General features: G+C 41.9%; 1 protein-coding gene across 1 annotated transcript in view; it reads right to left on the bottom strand.

The window, feature by feature from the left end:
• LOC126455431 (odorant receptor Or2-like) overlaps positions 1–21193 on the bottom strand; it is a 107100-nt gene extending 85907 nt beyond the window's left edge. Inside the window, exons 1-2 of the mRNA XM_050091180.1 lie at positions 20382–21193; positions 18693–18792 (exon numbers count right to left, since the gene is read on the bottom strand). Of these exons, the coding sequence (XP_049947137.1) occupies positions 18693–18792; positions 20382–21193 (912 nt within the window). The remainder of the gene's footprint in view (positions 1–18692; positions 18793–20381) is intronic.
• Between the last annotated feature and the right edge of the window lie 202 nt (positions 21194–21395).

Raw genomic sequence — 21395 nt, 5'->3', positions numbered from 1 at the left:
GGAACAATTGACAGGAATGGGGGAAAGAAAAAATACAGTAGAAGAAGAATGGGTAGCTCTGAGGGATGAAGTAGTGAAGGAAGGCAGAGGATCAAGTAGGTAAAAAGACGAGGGCTAATAGAAATCCTTGGGTAACAGAAGAAATATTGAATTTAATTGATGAAAGGAGAAAATATAAAAATGCAGTAAATGAAGCAGGCAAAAAGGAATACAAACGTCTCAAAAATGAGATCGACAGGAAGTGCAAAATGGCTAAGCAGGGATGGCTAGAGGTCAAATGTAAGGATGTAGAGGCTTATCTCACTAGGGGTAAGATAGATACTGCCTACAGAAAAATTAAAGAGACCTTTGGAGAGAAGAGAACCACTTGTATGAATATCAAGAGGTCAGATGGCAAACCAGTTCTAAGCAAAGAAAGGAAGGCAGAAAGGTGGAAGGAGTATATAGAGGGTTTATACAAGGGCAATGTACTTGAGGACAATATTATGGAAATGGAAGAGGATGTAGATGAAGATGAAATGGGAGATATCATACTGCGTGAAGAGTTTGACAGAGCACTGAAAGACCTGAGTCGAAACAAGGCCCCGGGAGTAGACAACATTCCATTAGAACTACTGATGGCCTTGGGAGAGCCAGTCCTGACAAAACTCTACCGTCTGGTGAGCAAGATGTATGAGACAGGCGAAATACCCACAGACTTCAAGAAGAATATAATAATTCCAATCCCAAAGAAAGCAGGTGTTGACAGATGTGAAAATTACCGACCTATCAGTTTAATAAGTCACAGCTGCAAAGTACTAACGCGAATTCTTTACAGACGAATGGAAAAACTGGTAGAAGCGGACCTCGGGGAAGATCAGTTTGGATTCCGTAGAAATGTTGGAACACGTGAGGCAATACTAACCTTACGACTTATCTTAGAAGAAAGATTAAGAAAAGGCAAACCTACGTTTCTAGCATTTGTAGACTGAGAGAAAGCTTTTGGCAACGTTAACTGGAATATTCTCTTTCAAATTCTGAAGGTGGCAGGGGTAAAATACAGGGAGCGAAAGGCTATTTACAATTTGTACAGAAACCAGATGGCAGTTATAAGAGTCGAGGGGCATGAAAGGGAAGCAGTGGTTGGGAAAGGAATGAGACAGGGTTGTAGCCTCTCCCCGATGTTATTCAATCTGTATATTGAGCAAGCAGTAAAGGAAACAAAAGAAAAATTCGGAGTAGGTATTAAAATTCATGGAGAAGAAGTAAAAACTTTGAGGTTCGCCGATGACATTGTAATTCTGTCAGAGACAGCAAAGGACTTGGAAGAGCAGTTGAACGGAATGGACAGTGTCTTGAAAGGAGGATATAAGATGAACATCAACAAAAGCAAAACGAGGATAATGGAATGTAGTCAAATTAAATCGGGTGATGCTGAGGGGATTAGATTAGGAAATGAGACACTTAAAGCAGTAAAGGAGTTTTGCTATTTAGGGAGTAAAATAACTGATGATGGTCGAAGTAGAGAGGATATAAAATGTAGACTGGCAATGGCAAGGAAATCGTTTCTGAAGAAGAGAAATTTGTTAACATCGAGTATAGATTTAAGTGTCAGGAAGTCGTTTCTGAAAGAGTTTGTATGGAGTGTAGCCATGTATGGAAGTGAAACATAGACGATAACCAGTTTGGACAAGAAGAGAATAGAAGCTTTCGAAATGTGGTGCTACAGAAGAATGTTGAAGATAAGGTGAGTAGATCACGTAACTAATTAGGAGGTATTGAATAGGATTGGGGAGAAGAGAAGTTTGTGGCACAACTTGACTAGAAGAAGGGATCGGTTGGTAGGACATGTTTTGAGGCATCAAGGGATCACAAATTTAGCATTGGAGGGCAGCGTGGAGGGTAAAAATCGTAGAGGGAGACCAAGACATGATTACACTAAGCAGATTCAGAAGGATGTAGGTTGCAGTAGGTACTGGGAGATGTAGAAGCTTGCACAGGATAGAGTAGCATGGAGAGCTGCATCAAACCAGTCTCAGGACTGAAGACCACCTCAACAACAACAACAACAACAACAGCAAAGCAAATGGTAATGCGCAGGCTCAAGTGCTGCTGAGCCATGCAGAATTATTTTAATTTATCTTAAGGATAAACTGAAATGTAATATATTGTATGGTACATACTCCTGAGTAATTCCAAGTTTGTAGATTACCACTGTAACAGTTTAGGGACAGAGGGTCATGGCAGTGGGTTTCCCCTTACTTTCACGTCACTATTACTGCTTTCTTTCGTAAGTAATTTTTTTCTGTTAATATAGCTACAGAGTTCAGTTGTATATTACGTATTCATTATCAAACTGAAACGTATAAAATTTAACAACTTGCCTTAGAAAGCAAAACTGCGAAGTCCGATGTGTAGCAATAGACAAAAACATATTTGTACTCGAAATAATCATGTTTCTACGTAAATAATAGAGACAGTTGTATTTTGATGCAAATCTCAATTTTTTCTCAGCAATGAGAGAGCTGTAATTATACTTCAGTATATGATAAGCAATATGTGTGTTTTTTATTCAAAAACTTTATGGATTTTGATAAATAGTTGTATTTCGTTGTACAGATCATATTTTTGAGACACTAAACTTTCCTCTGTTTGCGAAACCTTGGCCATTATTGTCTTTGACAATGTTTTGTTGTGTTTAAATTTCGTATTTGCAGCATTAGTTATGCTTGTGTATTATAAAAACAGATAGTTTAAGTTATACAAAACATTAAAGATTTCATAAAGCAAGATTTGTTACTCTAAAATGTCAGAAAATCCTGTGGCAGATGATAAATATGCTACCACATGTATGTTAACGATGAAAAGTAATAGAAAAGGTTCATTAGTCAGTTAATAACGTTAATCACTATTTATTCATGCATTGCATTCTTTCTCCATCAAATGGTGCCTGGCCACTTCCTGTACTACCAGTAACATCACAGGCGCCGACTCCATAGGGCCTGAGGGGGGCCCAAGCCCCCTCTAAACTTCGTTTTGTGGGTGGAGCCCCCTCAATAATTTAACAAAATTAATAGTTTATTATGCTGCGTAAAATCACAAAATTATGTCGGAATTTTTTATTTTCCTTGTTTGAGGATAGTTACCTTTTAAAATACATTCCGTAATGAGTTAAAACAAATAATTATTATGGTAGTAAGCAGGTTAACTGAAAACGAGTGGTGTGAATTATGACAATTTATGGTGCTGCAGGCACACTTAGAATTTGTCCCGGTGCGCGAATCTTCGGGTAAAGTCTGGTGCCGGTGGGCCAGCCGGCCAGCGCTGCGGCCGCGGCGACATCAAAAGGACTGGAGCAGAAGCGCCTGGAACCCTCCGCCCCGCATCGCCTTGACGCTTTGAGACATTGCGGTGCCACCGCTATATAAAGCCCACGGTGCTGTCGCAGTTATTCAGTGTGGACTCTTTCATTCAGTGCATGCTGCAGACGTGTTTAGTGTACTGACTTTAGTGCCTAGTGAACTATTTTATATGACTTGCTTTATTCGTTTACTTTAGTCTTTTAGTGTATTGTGAATTAAGTTTGCATGGATAAATTTGTTAGCAAAAGAGGCGCACTTGGAAGATGATGACACTGCAAGTCAACCTCCAATAATTACTGCGTCGTCAATTGCATCGTCGTCTTCAGGCAAGAACCGATCACAGCCGAAACCTGGACAATCCGGTAAGGCAAGATCGTTTCAGAAGCCTTGGTTGATCAAATGTACATGGCTAGAGTATGAAACATCTACCGAAAAAGTTTTTTGAAAAACCTACAAAGAGGTAAATGCCAAAAATTTATTACAATTTTCTTAAAAAATGCATTTACTTCTGTACGGTTTTCTAACTGGAAAAAGGCTTTGGAAAAATTCAGTCTTTATGAAAATACGTTCACGCAAAAAGAAAGTATTCCGAAACTAAATTCTATCACCAATCGAAGTGTGGCCTCCCAATTGGTTCAAATGGCTCTGGGCACTAAGGGGCTTAACTGCTGTCATCAGTCCCCTAGAACTTAGAACTACTTAAACCTAACTAACCTAAGGACATCACACACATCCATGCCCGAGGCAGGATTCGAACCTGCGACCGTAGCGGTCGCGCGGTTCCAGACTGTAGCGCCTAGAACCGCTCGTCCACTCTGGCCGTCGGCCTCCCAATTGAATGAACAGTTAGATAGTGTTACGAAGAAAGGCCGTTTAGCTCTTGAGACAATTTTTCCCACCGTGTAATTTCTATGCCGACAAGGACTAGCAATTAGAGGGCACGAAGATGTAAACTCAAATTTTTTTCATTTGTTGGAACTCTGAAAGAATAACATAACTGAGTTTAAAGATTGGTTACGGTGTTCGGGGCAGAAGTGGACGTCCCAATATTTTTAAAACGAGATCATTGATCTCCTAGGAAAGTCTGTGTTGAGTAAGGTATTGGCTTCAATCAAGAAGACTTAACATTTTTCTATTGTGATTGACGAAACAAGTGATTCTTCGATTCACGAACAAATGCCATTTTGTATTGGTACTGTCAATGATTCCTTAATCATCAATGAAGACTATTGGCTTATACGATACCCCCAACACTGAATCACAAACTCTGTTTTAAAAGACTTTTTTCTTGTCTTGATTTGTCAATGGATAACTTAAGAGGGCAGTGGTATGATGGTGCCTCGAATATGAGAGGTAAGTTCAAAGGACTAAAACATTTAGTTTTGGATATACAACCAAACGCACGTTATATGTACTGCACTGCTCACAATTTAGACTTGGCAGTTGTAGACAGTCTCCGTCATCTTACGTCTATGATGGATATGGCTTTAGCCAAGGACTTTACAAACACTGTAAGGGAATCCAACATAGGGATGGGACTTTTCAGAAACATACGTTGTGAGAGCGCCAACGACCAAGCTGGTCTACGACCCCTTTGTCCGACTCGATGGACTATGCGAGTTTCTAGTATATTGAGAATATCGAAAAACTTTGAAGAACTTATAGAGTGTTTTGAAACATTTTCTGCAGATGACAAAACAGAGGCAGGTTCCAAATGTGCACGCTACCTTGAGTCAATGTTACAATTCAAGAGTTATTTCTGTTGACTTCTTTATTGCCATGCAATGAACCCTGTAGAGGATGTCAATGAAAAAATGTAATGCCCTCAACTAAGTGTTGCTGATTTGGAAAAAAAATATGAGGTCTTGATTTGTATATTGAATGGAAGGCGTGATAGTTTTGAACACTTTTGGGAATTGTGTTTAAAAGCAAAACCTTCACAAGTTGATGATCCTTCACTTCCTCAGAATCGAAGTATACCAAAGAAGTATGAAAACAACGAAGCCAATACACCGCACACTTTCAAAACCCCAAAGGAATACCAGAAAGCTATTTACACTGAGGTTTGTGAAATGGTGCAATCTTGCATTACTGAGCGGTTTGCTTCAATTGGACTTACACAGATCATTGCAGTTGAACAAGAGTGCTTGCTTTTAGTAAACAGAGGTGAAACAAATTTGGAAAAATCAACTGCGTTTTTCAAAAAAACCTTGACGTTGAGAGACTGCGCTTACACTTCAATATGTTAGCCGATATCGATAATTAAAAACAACTGGTCTTAAAAAACATGCGTGATGTAAGAAAGTACATTACACAAGAGCCTGGAGCTGGAAAAATGTTATGTGAAGTAGTGAAAAGCATTAAGCTTCTCCAAATAGTTCCAATCACGACAGCAACAGCAGGACAGTCATTTAGCGCCCTTAGATGTCTGAAGTCATATCTCCGATCAACAATGGGACAGAAGTGATTGAACAACTTGGCTGTTCTTCATGCCCACCGAGTTGTTTTGGATGAACTGGATATCCGACCAGTCATCAACGACTTCATATTCAGTAATGCAGTCAGATGGTCGACATTTATACCTTTCTAAAGACACTCTAGCCGTAATAATGGCATTTAGAGCAATATTAAAAATTTTCATAAAAAAGAGAATTAAATACATAATGTTAAATTTTCAGTTTCGAAATGTTAGTACTAGTTTAGTACTGTATTACTATAGTACTGTATTAGTTATTTTCAAATACTTAAATATTTTTAGGGTGTAAGATCGCATTAAAACCAGCTATTTACATACTTTTTGACGGAAAGTATATTGTATTAACTTTATTAACTGTATTAAAGCCTTAACTTTGAGATACTGTTTTTATTTAATGAACCCTTATTCAAAGTTAGCTATTTCATTTATTAATGTAATCGCTATTACTTACGACAACAATATTTTATGTTTTATTCTTTTAGTGATAGTTTTGTATTTATTTGAAAATAATTCAATCTTTTCAGAGCTATAATTCACTGCTCTGTAATAGTCTATAAGCATGATTATTACTGCAAATTAAATTAGCTTTTTACGAAAATATCGTGCGCGTTTATGTTTTGTTTCTTTTTTCAAAGCCAAAAATTGTGTCAGGCTTGTCGAGTTTCCCAGAGTGTCGAGTTATTGAGAGTCCAGTTTTCGGGGTTCTAATGTTGATAATATGACTCTAAAATTATTAAAAAACTTTGAAATTCACTATTTTTCATCTAAAATTTAGAAAATTCCCCGGGGCAAGACCCCCAGTATGCCCCCCCCCCCCAATATTTTTTATAAGTTGGCGCCCCTGGTAACATAGTCTTACTTAGACCTAGGAGGAACTTCCAGCTCCCTGCTAAGCAAGTCATTTTAGGAGAGCCATTTGATTTGTACAGTTATAGAACAATTTATATACAACAATACTGTAAGTTACCTGTGCAAATGTAACAGTCAGCCAACAGGTTCCACACGACTTTTTTTGTTGTTGTAAAAGTCAAGTGCAACCGGTTGGCTTACTATTACGTTTTTATATATTGGCATATACGGTTGGTGAGCGCACAGCCGAAAAATGTTTAAAATATCAAGATTTTTACCTCTAAGTTACTCCCTTTACATATTTTCGTAGATATTTTAGGCGTGAAAACATTGTGACATTTGACGTAATACTGTGTTAGCTTTGTTGACGTATTTTTGTAAACATTTTAAATGCAGGAGTACCATAAGTTACACCCTTTAAGTATTTTGACAGACATTTTCGATGTGCTAATAACGCTGATGTCACCATTGTGTGTCTGCAGATGTATTTTTTTGTAAATTCATAGCGTCATTTAGGCCTAGCAGAGTCTGTAAAATTTGACTGTTCTAACTCTGTAATAACATAGACATAACTATCATGTGTGTTTACATATTGCATAATAAATACAGTTTAGACGCGGAAATATTTAATATGAGGGTCCATTGCACCTTACACAAAGTGAGGTGCAGTAAGTGAACTATGCGCGTTCTAAGTGCTGATCTACCAGTAACTTAAGACATGGAAATGACGTTGAAATAAACATTGTGTGTGTGTGTGTGTGTGTGTGTGTGTGTGTCGGTGTGCGTCCATGTGTGACGCAATATATTGACAGGGCAGAATTTCAAGTACAGTATTTGACACAAATACTTTTATTAAATAATACGGAGCTGGAAACATTGGAGCTTACACCAGTATTGTCAATATCTTTACACGTGTTTCTAAAACAATCGAATACTTTTAAACACCATCCAAAATACAGGTTGTTCTGATACCTGTGTACATGGCGAAGACTGCATTTACATACTGACTGGCCTGTTTGGTTTTAATGGCCGTTAAAACACTGGGCTGTGATTGGCTTTTTTATTTATTTATTTTTTACTGAGCTGTGATTGAATTAGAGAGCAGAGGAAGGGTAGCGTTACGACTCAGGAGAGAGGAGGAGGAGCGGAGAAGGATAGAGTATCAGGAGAGAGGTGGCAGGGTATGATGATAGACCACGTTTCACTCCTACTGAGATTCTTTGGCTGGCATGCTTACATGGCCAGAATTTGACATCCACTTTAGACAGACAAAACTGGTTGCTCAAGTGCTCTCTTCGGTGATGGGTTTCCAGATGTTGCTGAATGAATTAGCCGTGCGTTTTTGGCATTCATTTTCCGGGACCTAGTTGAGGTCACGTCGCCCTACACGGTCTTCTGTCATATGGTTGTGAAGTGTAGGGTCGCTCTAAATGTATCGGGCGAGCAATACACATCAGAGGCGACTAGCCAGGTGGCTGAGTGCGTACAGGTTTTATTTTAGATTAGGCGACTCACTTCTAGTCAATGATAGCTCTACGGGGCCCAGAAATATAAGATCTAAGGAAATGTCCTCTAACGGCGGATGTATGAAAATCATAGTGATTAACTAACGAAGCATTCGCAAAAAGTGTCAGAGTTCTAAGCGGTCCTAAAAAGCGATAAAGTTCATATAAAACTCGATTGAGAAGGCTGGTTAAAAATGAAATTGACAGCAGCGATATTTTTTAGGGATAATTTCAGCGTGTAACAAAAAGATATGCTAATGATAAACGGAGATTGCGTATCTGTCGCATTAGACGGCAACTCAGTTCCAACGAAATACAAATTGAAACTACGTCCGAGATTGGGCAAAACTTAATACCAAGAGTGGGTGTAAACTTGTAATCAGAGCCTTCCATTGACCACTAGACTCACCTCAGGACAGAACCGAAAGTTTCAGGCAAAAACGGAGTTCACTAATATTTTAGTTCCCCAGTCACACTAATCACCACTGTAGGAGACTTAAATAATCCATCAGCCAACTGGTAAAAATCAGTTTTGTAAATGGTCAGCGTGACAAGACTATCTGCAAAGACGAAACATTACCAAATGCGTTCTCAGAGAACTACCTAGAACAGATTCTTGGAAGCTCAGTAATGATGGAAACGTACTGGAACTAACGACAACAGACAGATCTATCATCTTTGAGAAACTGTAGTGAGTGACCATGAGGTAGTTGTAGCAACAATAATTAAGCAAGTACAAAGGGCAACTAAAAAAAATTAGGATTTATATCTTCAGAAAATTGGATGAAGAGGCAGTAGTATCGTACCTCGATAAAGAATTCAAAACGTTTAGCTTTAGAGAGGACAACGTGAATGAATTTTAGCTCAGCTTTATAAGAATAGGTGAACATGCTCTTGATAGCCAAATGAGAACAAGGGTATAGGGTCCAACGGAACGCCTATCACATTCTATGCCAAATCTCCGAGTTAGTCCCTCTTTTAACCATAATGTACTGTATTTCCCTCCAGCAAAAAGAACTCTTCTCCGTAGTTGAAAAGAAGCAGAGTTCGCGCCCATTTACAAGAACGGTAGCAGAAGTTGTTTGGTTGGTTAATACGGGGCAGAGGACCAAACAGCGAGGTCATCGGTTCGATCGGATTAGGAAAGGAACCATACCGGCATTTACCGGAAGCGATTCACGAAAATCACGGAAAACGTAAATCAGAATGGCTGGACACGGGTTTGAACAGTCATCCTCCCGAATGAGAGTCCAGTGTGCTGACCACTGCGCCACCTCGCTCGATGAATCACAAGTGATCCAAAAAACTACAGTCTAATAGCCTTGACGTTAATTTGTTGTAGAATCTCAGAAAATATTCTCAGCTCAAATATAATCAGGTATCTCGAACAGAATGACCTCCTCCAGGTCAGCCAACATGGATTCCGAAAAATATCTATCATGTGAAACACAACTCACACTTCTCTTGCATGACGTCCTGAAAGCCGTGGATCAAGGCAACCAGGAAGATGCAATATTTCTCGAGTTCCGAAAACTGTGTGACTCAGTGCCACACCTACAATTACTATCTTAAGTACGATCTTATGGGGTATTAAGCGAAATTTGTGACCGAGCTGAGGACACAGAATGTTATCCTTTGTGGAGACAGATGTAGAGGTAACATCAAGTGTCCAAGGGAAGTGCGCTGAGGCGTTTTTTGTTCATGTTGTATATTAACGACCTTGCAGACAATATTAACAGCTATCTCAAACTTTTCGCAGGTGATACAGGTATCTGTAAAGAAATATTGAGTGAAAAAATCCACACAAATACTCAGTCAGATGTTGATAAGATTTCATAGTGATTAGAAGGTTGGAAAACTGCTTTAAATGTTCAGAAATGTAAAATTTTGCAGTTCAAAAACAAAAATACAAACAAACAAAAAAATAGTATACAATGGAGGCGATATTCACAAGTCAAAATTGGAATCTGTCAGACCATACAAATACGTGAACGTGACAATTTGCAGAGATATGAAGTGAAATGATCACATAGGACCAGTTAGTTTTTTGCTTAAGTGAATGGGACCCCACACCAAACAGGGCTAATGAGGGGTATTTAACGTAAACATAGGAGGGCAGCACGATTAGTCACAGGTGTGGTGACCAGTAGGAAAGTGTCACAGATATGCTGAAGAAACTGAACTGGCAGGCACTTGAAGAAAGATGCAAACTATTCCGAGAAATCCCGTTTACAGAGTTCAAGAACAACCTTCAAATGATGACACTAGGATTGTATTATACAATCCCCCATATATCACTCTCATAGGGATTGTAAGGGCAAGATTAGACGCAGAGAGGAATTGAAACCGTCATTCTTCCCATGTTCTATAGGTGAATGGAACAGGAAGATGCTCTAATAACTTGTAGAGTGGCAGAGATGGGCAAGATAGTTTATTAAAAGTATCTAAATTCAAAATACAAATAATTATTATTTTTTCTATTTCAGATGTAAATACTAAATGGTTTGAAATAAAAGCATTTAAATACAAAATGCAAAATACGTATTTTCAAAATATATTTATTCAAATAAAATACCTCTAGTTAGTGAACATTTTAACGCCAATTTTCACTGATTTTAACAGCAATAATTGTTCAAATATTTCATCTGCTATGTGTCGTTCATGTGGCCTCATTATTATCCCACCAAAAGAAAATAGTCGTTCAACAGGAGCAGGTCTTGGCACTTATGGAAACAAATTTTACAGTTGGTTATCTGTTCAAGGAATCTAAACCATTGCCATTAACTTTTAACTATTGTAGTGTTCCCAGATCTAGTGTAGGGTTTCCACTATCACTGGCTGCCGAAGAATCAGGATCATCGACAAACAGGTAATGAGATTCACTGTGTTTTTTATCAGAATGTTGAAAGTTCTTCCCATATTTTTCGTCTACTTCTTGTTCTTGTTTCATCTTCTGCGCTTCTCAAATAAACAATTCTTTAACTATTCTCTGCTAGCCTGTGGTAGCCGTTTCAATCTGAAAAAAGGATAAGATATGTAAGCTAATATGCCATCCTTTGCTTTTGCTTCCTCTAATTTATACATTCTCTCAAAACTCCTATTAAGACTTTCTTTAATAACCTCTATCAGCACACCACAGCACGTAGGTTTATCTATTTGCAAGCTGTTTAGCATTCTTTGCATTTTCATTAGTTCTGGCAGAAGACATACATCGTATGTATCTTGACCCCTTCTAAATTTCTGATAGTATCAGAAATAGATGTTTAACAGCTCATCTATTCATTAAGAAATTGTATTTTAATTTCTTTAAAAGTTGCTAATCCGAGTTTCCTTAATGTTTCATCTAGAGTAAACTTCAGTATGAGTACATCTTGAATAGAATTACGATATGAATTCCATCGTGTGGGACACAGATGAGTACGGCATTTTCCAATTAGTTCCAAATAGGTTTCACAAGTTTTAGGAAACCTTGAAAACAGATTCCAAAATGATTGACACTTTGACCTGGCTGCATCATAAACATTTTTGCATAAATTGCGTTGAGATTTGGCCATACACATACCTCTTGAAGTTATAAATATAATGTGTAACCTCGCTCTCTCGCTCATTCAATTTCTTTGACGCTATCAGATGATTTCGATACGTTTAACATAAAACAAATAGTGTAGGTAAACATACAACGTTCACTCAAGTCTTACTGCTTTTTCTGATAACCAGGGACGTGGCCATCCATATTTACGTGACAGGTATGCTTTTGGAACTTACTGCGGCATCTGTATTCGCCATAGTACTAGTTTTGTTTTTAAAAAACAACTCACTAAATGAATGAAAACTATGAAGCATGAAACAAAAAAGTTCAAGAGGAGCATTTTACATTTTACAAATACAAATTATCTACATTTTAAGTATTTAAAAAAATAGGAAATGCTTTTTGAGAAAAATATTAGAATCCTGTCAAATAGTAAAAGCAATCACTCTTGTAGCGTAAAAACTAAATGATGAAGTACATACATTATTACGTCCCTGCATAAAACAGGTAGAAGACTATAACAGAAAGGATCATGAAGATTATATAACAAACACAGCTCAAATATCAAGTTTACAAACCTAAAGATGAACCAGCGCACGTATAAGGTTTCAAGAACCAACTTTAAATGACGATAGCGAAAACAAGATTGGATTACTTTCACTGCGCACAGATGAGCTTAAGCGACCATTCTTTATTTAATTACTAACCCGTAGATAACTGTCAAGCTTCATAAGCGATCGTAAATACACTCCTGGAAATTGAAATAAGAACACCGTGAATTCATTGTCCCAGGAAGGGGAAACTTTATTGACACATTCCTGGGGTCAGATACATCACATGATCACACTGACAGAACCACAGGCACATAGACACAGGCAACAGAGCATGCACAATGTCGGCACTAGTACAGTGTACATCCACCTTTCGCAGCAATGCAGGCTGCTATTCTCCCATGGAGACGATCGTAGAGATGCTGGATGTAGTCCTGTGGAACGGCTTGCCATGCCATTTCCACCTGGCGGCTCAGTTGGACCAGCGTTCGTGCTGGACGTGCAGACCGCGTGAGACGACACTTCATCCAGTCCCGAACATGCTCAATGGGGAACAGATCCGGAGATCTTGCTGGCCAGGGTAGTTGACTTACACCTTCTAGAGCACGTTGGGTGGCACGGGATACATGCGGACGTGCATTGTCCTGTTGGAACAGCAAGTTCCCTTGCCGGTCTAGGAATGGTAGAACGATGGGTTCGATGACGGTTTGGATGTACCGTGCACTATTCAGTGTCCCCTCGACGATCACCAGTGGTGTATGGCCAGTGTAGGAGATCGCTCCCCACACCATGATGCCGGGTGTTGGCCCTGTGTGCCTCGGTCGTATGCAGTCCTGATTGTGGCGCTCACCTGGACGGCGCCAAACACGCATACGACCATCATTGGCACCAAGGCAGAAGCGACTCTCATCGCTGAAGACGACACGTCTCCATTCGTCCCTCCATTCACGCCTGTCGCGACACCACTGGAGGCGGGCTGCACGATGTTGGGGCGTGAGCGGAAGACGGCCTAACGGTGTGCGGGACCGTAGCCCAGCTTCGTGGAGACGGTTGCGAATGGTCCTCGCCGATACCCCAGGAGCAACAGTGTCCCTAATTTGCTGGAAAGTGGCGGTGCGGTCCCCTACGGCACTGCGTAGGATCCTACGGTCTTGGCGTGCATCCGTGCGTCGCTGCGGTCCGGTGCCAGGTCGACGGGCACGTGCACCTTCCACCGACCACTGGCGACAACATCGATGTACTGTGGAGACCTCACGCCCCACGTGTTGAGCAATTCGGCGGTACGTCCACCCGGCCTCCCGCATGCCCACTATACGCCCTCGCTCAAAGTCCGTCAACTGCACATACGGTTCACGTCCACGCTGTCGCGGCATGCTACCAGTGTTAAAGACTGCGATGGAGCTCCGTATGCCACGGCAAACTGGCTGACACTGACGGCGGCGGTGCACAAATGCTGCGCAGCTAGCGCCATTCGACGGCCAACACCGCGGTTCCTGGTGTGTCCGCTGTGCCGTGCGTGTGATCATTGCTTGTACAGCCCTCTCGCAGTGTCCGGAGCAAGTATGGTGGGTCTGACACACCGGTGTCAATGTGTTCTTTTTTCCATTTCCAGGAGTGTAGTTACATACATATGTGTCACACCTTTTTAAATACAGGCTGTGTTTGGCATACATAAATGCACAAGAACGTGCTGATACAGGAATGGACCCTTTTAAGTTAAACATATTGTACATTGGCGAAATTTAACTACACTATTCTTAATTGCTATACACACACTCTCAAGAATAACTGATAAAGGTGTTGTTTCGCAATTATTTACAAACTCTTTAACGGGATATGAAGCTTTCTTTTTCAGCCAGGATTATATTGCCCTTCGGAACAAATGGTTCAAATGGCTCTGAGCACTATGGGACTTAACTTCTGAGGTCATCAGTCCCCTAGAACTTAGAACTACTTAAACCTAACTAACCTAAGGACATTACACATATCCATGCCCGAGGCAGCATTCGAACCTACGACCGTAGCAGTCGCGCGGTTCCTGACTGAGCGCCTAGAACCGCTAATGAATGTCGTCTCATTTGGTTCAGCCATGAACCACAGTTCTGCAGTCACGGATGAACATCGTTGGCAAGTACGGCGGCGACCTAGAAATAACGAGACTGATCATACTGTTTGATGTTTTGAGAAGAATTAAGATAAATCTAGGTCAAAGATTCGTGGATCATATAGATCGGTGACGTACATAATGCTTCTTGGGGCACTTAGTAGGCTTATCAGACGTACAAGTAAGACTGGAGAGGCGCATCTGCCAACCGTGAATCTGTCCATCAGAGCAGGGGTGTTAAGTGATGTCGGCATAGCAGCTGAGCGCAAACCGTCACCTTGCCCTCACTGAGTGGATAAGCCTTCGTTTATAGCAACCTATCCCTTAAGGTGCAAGCACCTCAAGGTGCATCCGCCACGGTGCTCGAGGCTATACCATCGCCTAATTCCCAAACATTTAAAAATGAACCATATCAACTTGGCCGCGGGAGAGAGAGAGAGGGGGGGGGGGGGGGCGAGGATGGGGAAAGGGATGGAATGCCAGGTCGCACCAAACTACTACACTTTTGAGTTGCACATAAATACTGAGAGGTTCCCACAGCTTCAGCAACAAACCTCGGGAAGAACTATGGTTAACGATTACTTATGAAATGCCAGCTTTGTAGTGAGTGAGTAGATAAAAATAGACAGCTGGTAAACCTTGCCCCATGCTGAAAGTTCCCTAAGGCAGGCATGTAAGTCATGCAGTTTTCTTCATACAACATACTGCAAAAATGCAGTTGCCTCCAGAAGGAATATAATGAGAATTCTGGCCCACAGTTCATAAACTTAATGATGCTCACACCCAGGTTGCCTCTATGCAGGTTATGGGGCGAGGGGAGCATGGGTGAACGGCACGGGAGTTGGCACAAGCGCACATGCACACGCAGATACGCGCACTCACGCACACCCACCCAAACACACACACACACACACACACACACACACACACACACACTGTCACTTCTAATCTGCAAGACAAATTATACGGAAAAGAACTTCAGTGAGTATGTGAAAGGCTTGCTGTACTTCTACTAAGAGTCCCAGGAGTGGTAATGTCTTTGAAAAGGTTTCACACGAAACTTCCAGGCAGATTAAAACTGTATGCCACACTGAGACTCGACCTCGGGACCTTTGCCTTTGCAAGCAAGTGCTCTACCGACTGAGTTACCCAAGCACAACTCACGACCCGTCCTCACAGCTTTAAGCCCCCCAGTACTTCGTCTCCTACCTGGGTAGAGCAATTCCCCGCGAAAGGCAAACGTCCCGAGCGGCGCAGCTCACACTTTTAATCTGCCGGTAAGTTTCATATCACTGCACACTCCGTTGCAGAGTGAAAATTTCATTCTGAAACGTTTCACACATCTCTGTACCACAAACGAAACTTCGATCTCTGAACCATGGATGCCCGCACCAAAATTAATATAGCACTTCAAAGTTACCAAAGAGTATCTGTATTGTTAAACATGTAAAGATGTGTTTTATAACAGTACAATGTACATGTGACTTGCATTATTGGCACTACTGGTGTAAGTTACAGGCTGAGGTACACTTGGCGTCCAGAATACAACGATGGCTCGATCTTTGTATTCACTTGGTGCCAGACACAATGGGCCCTCAAATTAAGTGCCGCAATGTTACTTCGACGTGTGATATAGGTAAGAAACGGTGCATGCAACGCTTTCAGCTACTCACCTTCGGTTACTTTCCATATACGTACGAAAAAGGCCATGTGATGCTTTCAGCTCCCCACTTTACGCTACTTTTCAGAAACGAGGGTTGGTATTCTTTAAATTACCTAGTTTCAGCTAATTTTTAGCGTCACCAGAACCAATAGAATAGATACATGTAAAAGTAATTCGATTGCAAATGCTGTAAAATTAAAGTTATGTATGGAAACTCCGTATTAATGTGGAGGAGCACGTATAAAAGAAACGTATACTGAGATCTGTCATCATTTTGTTATTATTATTCTACAGCTCCATACAGATAAGAACCAAGGGTTGACATGCTTTCAACTACCCACTTTCAACTATTTACGAAAGTCATATAGATAAGGAACCATGCTTGTGGTGATTTCAACTAACCGAGCCGTGTCGGTTTCCTTTCCATTAACAAATTTCCCGCCTCGTCCCCATGAGTTTGTATCCGCGCTGTTTATGTAGGGGGCATGGTGGCGGTGTCGCAATCGGGCAAGGCAGATGCTGCCGCGGGGAGTGGTGAGCTTGGACCGGGGGCCGGGGGTGTGTGGGCGGCGACGTCCTCCTCCTTTAGTGACGAGACGGTTCGAATTAGTGACGAGGCGTACTGACTCCGGTCATCGGGAAGTTTACGTGTCCACGACGGTTTTGTGGGGTCTGACCCTTTCTTAGCCTAGGGCTCAGTCAACTCTTCCTGACTTGATTAATTTATCACGTCGTAATCAAACTGCGCATGGGACTGATTCATAGCCGCCGAATTAAGCTCCCTTATTGCTTTTTCGCCGAGTGTGGAGTTTGGCTTCGAGAAACCCACTTCCTGTCTGAAAGCATAGCTCGAACTTCTGCAACTGAGCGTAATTGTTCCAGCCGTGTCAAGACTCTCACTGCCTCGCCTGTCTCGTTCTCAGTTCCTCTGTAAATCGGAGATGAGCCGAGTTGATTTGCAAATTTGTGGCTGTTTCAGTTTCTTAGTACATGCTCTGCAGTATTTCTGGAATTATTTTTCTATTCTGATATCTTATTTTGTGACACCCACAGTGTGTGTGTGTGTGTGTGTGTGTGTGGTGTGTACTGTGACACATTTTCTCAGCTTGAGCCATCGTACTGAGCGGTGTAACCGCGGCAGTTGTTGAGGGTGCAGCGGTGGGCCCTCAGTCTGTTCCAGCGTCACGGACAGCGTGCTGTGCCGCCTTATGGGACTCTTGGACCACAGAGCCTTCGCAGCAGTGCTTCTACACACCACGGCGGCCTGCACCATCTTCGCCGAGGAGGTCTCCGCTCGCTAAGTTATGTAATGGTAATCTAGTAACTCTTTCACGTAAGTGTTGTTTTCCTCGTTCTAATGGACTAAGCGGTCAGTGGAGGTCGCCGGTCGCTAATTTATGCAATTGTCTAACCGATTGCTTAACCCTCTTAAGTTGGACTTTGTGCAAAAATCGATCATTTGACTATTGGCTGGATCTTACATCTACATGCTAATTAAGGTACTGGTGTTTTTCATATTCATACTTAAACTGTATACACTGTGACTTCGATACGAGTAAATTTATATATTTTAGTGAAACTGTCATTGGTTGTTACATAGCCACCTTTCGAGAAACCGTCAACTTAGGGCATGTCCTGCAACACCAGTGTCTGCCGTCACAACAGAATGGTGATGAGGAATTTTGGCCGTGATCGCCGTCACAACGAAATGTCGACAAGGATCTTTGAACATCAGTGATAATTTACATTTCCAGTTGTGGCTACTCTGCAGGTTGGAAGGTATGAGATGAGGTACTGGCGGAAGAAAAGCTGGGAAAACGACTTTTGAGTCGAGCTTAGGTAGCTTAGCCGGTAGAGCAGTTTCCTGTAATAGGGAAATGTCCCAGGTTTGAGTCCCAGTCTGGCAGGTGTAAGTCTTGCAGGAAGTTTAAATGACAGGGTGTTTGCCGCTGCATTCCTCTGGGGACAACAAAGACGGGTCCTTGGTCGAATCATCAAACTGTTGTGTCACTCTATGGTTGAAGTACAGATAGACTGTCCTGCCTACGCCAGGAAACACCTCCTCAGTTAGCTAAATCCACGAATCCCCGTCAGGGTTTGGTTGAAAGACGAAAACCCGTTTTTTTGTTTTTCAGATCAGCTAAATTTGGGAGTCTCCAGCTAGAATACACACAGCATCCGCAACCGGATCCTCCACGAGCTCAAGACCATGTTACTAGGGACGGAGATGAGACTGCCAGATTCATCTCAATTCTTATAGATGTCAGTGACGCCGACCCAGAGACGTCTCACCCCGCTGAGATGACCATCGAGACGATTTTCCGTGACATCAAGATGCCTCCGCTGTCTCTTCCCTATTTGGATAGGGGTGTTTTATCCTAGAGGCTACACCTTACCGCAATACAGTGAGGCCCATTGCTTTTTGTACCCAACAGATGTCAACACTATGGGAATAAAATGTTCACGTCCTGTACTGACAAAGGCGGCCTCAGTGTGGCACAGGTGGCGACAAAGTCGCTTCACTGTTTCCCTACACGCATTAAGTGTGCGCAAAGCGAGTGGACACGTAACCTTCTACACAGCTGTTATTTAGGAGCTTTGAAAGTGCACTTGGGTTTGCTTAAAATAAAATTATATTTAAAGAAAACAGGCCTCATACGTATTTTGTCCTCACCTGAATCTGCTGATAGAGACCCATGCAGAGGCAGATCATGTTGGTGGAGAGCTGCACCAACACCATGGTGCTCATGGCAGCCTCCAAGTCGCGCAGGTACCTGCAGCACATGCAACAGAGACTGAACCCTGGCCGATTACATCCCCACTTAGCAGACACATTCACATTCATTCAGAGGTTGAATTTACTGAACTCTAAATCTGTATACTCACCCGGAAAGTCCTCTCCAGTCAAGGTGGACACTCGTTTATATTAAATTGCAAAAGGTTATATTACTGAGCGCCAACGACCCATGTCGTAATAACATAAAAAACGAAGGACATGAAAATGAAATTGTAGCTGAGCATGGAGTTAGACGATGTTATTGCCTATCTCCAATGTCAATCAACATGTACATTTAGCAAACGCCAACGGAAATCAATGAGAGAGCTGGAAGGAGAAAGAAGAAGTTCCAGGGAAAAGAAATGAAAACAGAAGTTCGTAAATGGTATTGCAGTTCCGTTAGAGATGGCAAAGAATTTTCAGATAAGTTTAACGGAGTAAACTGTTGTTTGAAAAGAATAAAAAGGACAATAGAACGTAGCTGAAACGAAACAGGTGATCCTAATGGAAAAATTAGGAAATGAGACGCAAAAAGTAGTAGATCAAATTTTTTTTTATTTAGGCAGCAAAATAACTGTGACAGACTAATTAGAGCTGATATAAAATTCAGCCTAGGAACAAAAAGACAAATTTTTCTGAAAAAAGAGATTTGTTAAGATTAAATATAAATTTAAATGCTAGGAATTATTTTCTCTGGTATTTATCTGGAGTGTAGTCTCGTAAGAAAATGAATTGTGGGCGATAAGCAGTTCAGACAAGAAAAAAGTATAAGATTTTTCAATGTGATGCTTCAGAGGAATGCTTCAAACTAAATTCATTGGTCGGGTAACTGATGACGAGGTAATGAATCAAATTCTAGAAAAAAGATGTGTGTGCAGAACCACGCAAAGAAGTGATTGGTACACAGGACACCTACAGAGAAAGCGAGGAATAGTTAATCCGGTTATGGAGGGAAATAAGGGGTAACAAAGTTACATCAATTAATTTATTATTAATAAAATATTATAATAATGGGTGCTAGAGACATGTAATTTAATGAATTAAAGAAGAATAGTAAGTTCAATAAACACTAAGAAAACTTATGGAAATGTTTGTTAATAATCCTGAAAGTAATGACAGAGACAGAACTGTATCACCAGCGCTTTTCGTTTTTATTTCGAACAAGCTGAACATTAAACTGCTTATTATACAATGTGCAATGTTCCAGGTGTACACAGTGTTATAAGACGAGCAGTTCTGTTAGAGATAAGAAAGAACTTGCAAGAAAAGTTTAACGGAACTGACTGCTGTTTGAAAAGAGATTGTAAGATGAATATCAACAAAAGAATAAATAGGACAATAGAATGTCGCTGAAATTCCAAACACCACTGTAACATGAGTGAGCACAGCGAGAGTTCCCTTATTAATGCCATCATCAAAACTATATTGCTGGGAAATCTTAACAGTGAGATTCAATTCAATGCAGGCTAGGTCCCATCATGATCTGCATGAATGGCGCCATTTGAAATGCATTGTGGAATGTTTTGCTCTTCCATTCCAATCCTATTCCCTTCCATCAATTGTGAATCGACCTTTATACAGACTTACTTCGTGATCTTCTGATGGTTCACGATGCAGGTACAGAGCTCTGCGTACAGCACTTGCCGCCTCTTAAGACCCACATCGCCAGCCAGGTCCGCGACACCGCCATTGATGAGCTGCAGTTCGGACACGCGCTGCCCCAGCAGCTGCAGCAGGGCTGCCACGTGCAGCATGGCCGCCACGAAGAAGCAGTCCAGGCCGATGACGACGGGCACCTGGGTGAGGAGCACAGCGCACTGCAGGGCGTAGAGCGCGGCGTACGCGCCGGGCCACAGCGACCAGTCCACTCCCTCGATCTGCACCACCGGCAGCAGCTTCTGGTCGCCGCCGGCCAGCAGCGGCGCCGGCAGCCACAGCAGGATGAGGGTGTAGATGTAGGCAGTCAGCGACACAGTCATCCGGCGGGCCCAGCGGCGTGCGGACTCCAGCTCGGGGCGGTCCCAGTCCTCGGACACCATCAGATCCAGGTCCTGCACCAGGCGGTAAAAGGACTGCCTCTTGCTGAAGAAGAGCCCCGCCTTGACCATGCCGGAGACGACCTCGAGCAAATGCATTAGAGTGTGCGATATGCCGTCCACGTCCCCTCTGGCGGTGTAAATGCTGGCCACACCGACGGCGATGTAGGCGATTGCACACAGCTGCACCATCACTGTGTGCAGCAAGTAGCGGGTTGCCTGTGCATGTGGCCACAGCCCGGCCACTCTCAGGTACAGTATATGACCTGCCAGTGTGCACCTGTTGCCGTGTTGCCCATCAACCTCCGACCACGGTTTCTGTGACAGATGGAAGTAAACAGGACTCCGACAGCGGCTCCACATGGTAACGTGGCGCTGGCAGTTTTACATTAGGCCCATAGAAAAATTTGTATACATTTCAGTCGCTCTATACTGAAAGAGCTCAATCACAATAGTAGAAAAAATAAGTTATTGCCAGAGTAATACTCCTTGGGACTACATCTGCTACAATAGAGGGACCTAGGTCCCATACTTATAAACCAAAGAAGAAAATACGTACGTTCCG

This window comes from Schistocerca serialis, chromosome 2 (assembly GCF_023864345.2).
Source record: "Schistocerca serialis cubense isolate TAMUIC-IGC-003099 chromosome 2, iqSchSeri2.2, whole genome shotgun sequence".
NCBI lineage: Eukaryota > Metazoa > Arthropoda > Insecta > Orthoptera > Acrididae > Schistocerca > Schistocerca serialis.
This window is presented reverse-complemented; position numbering and strand designations above follow the sequence as displayed.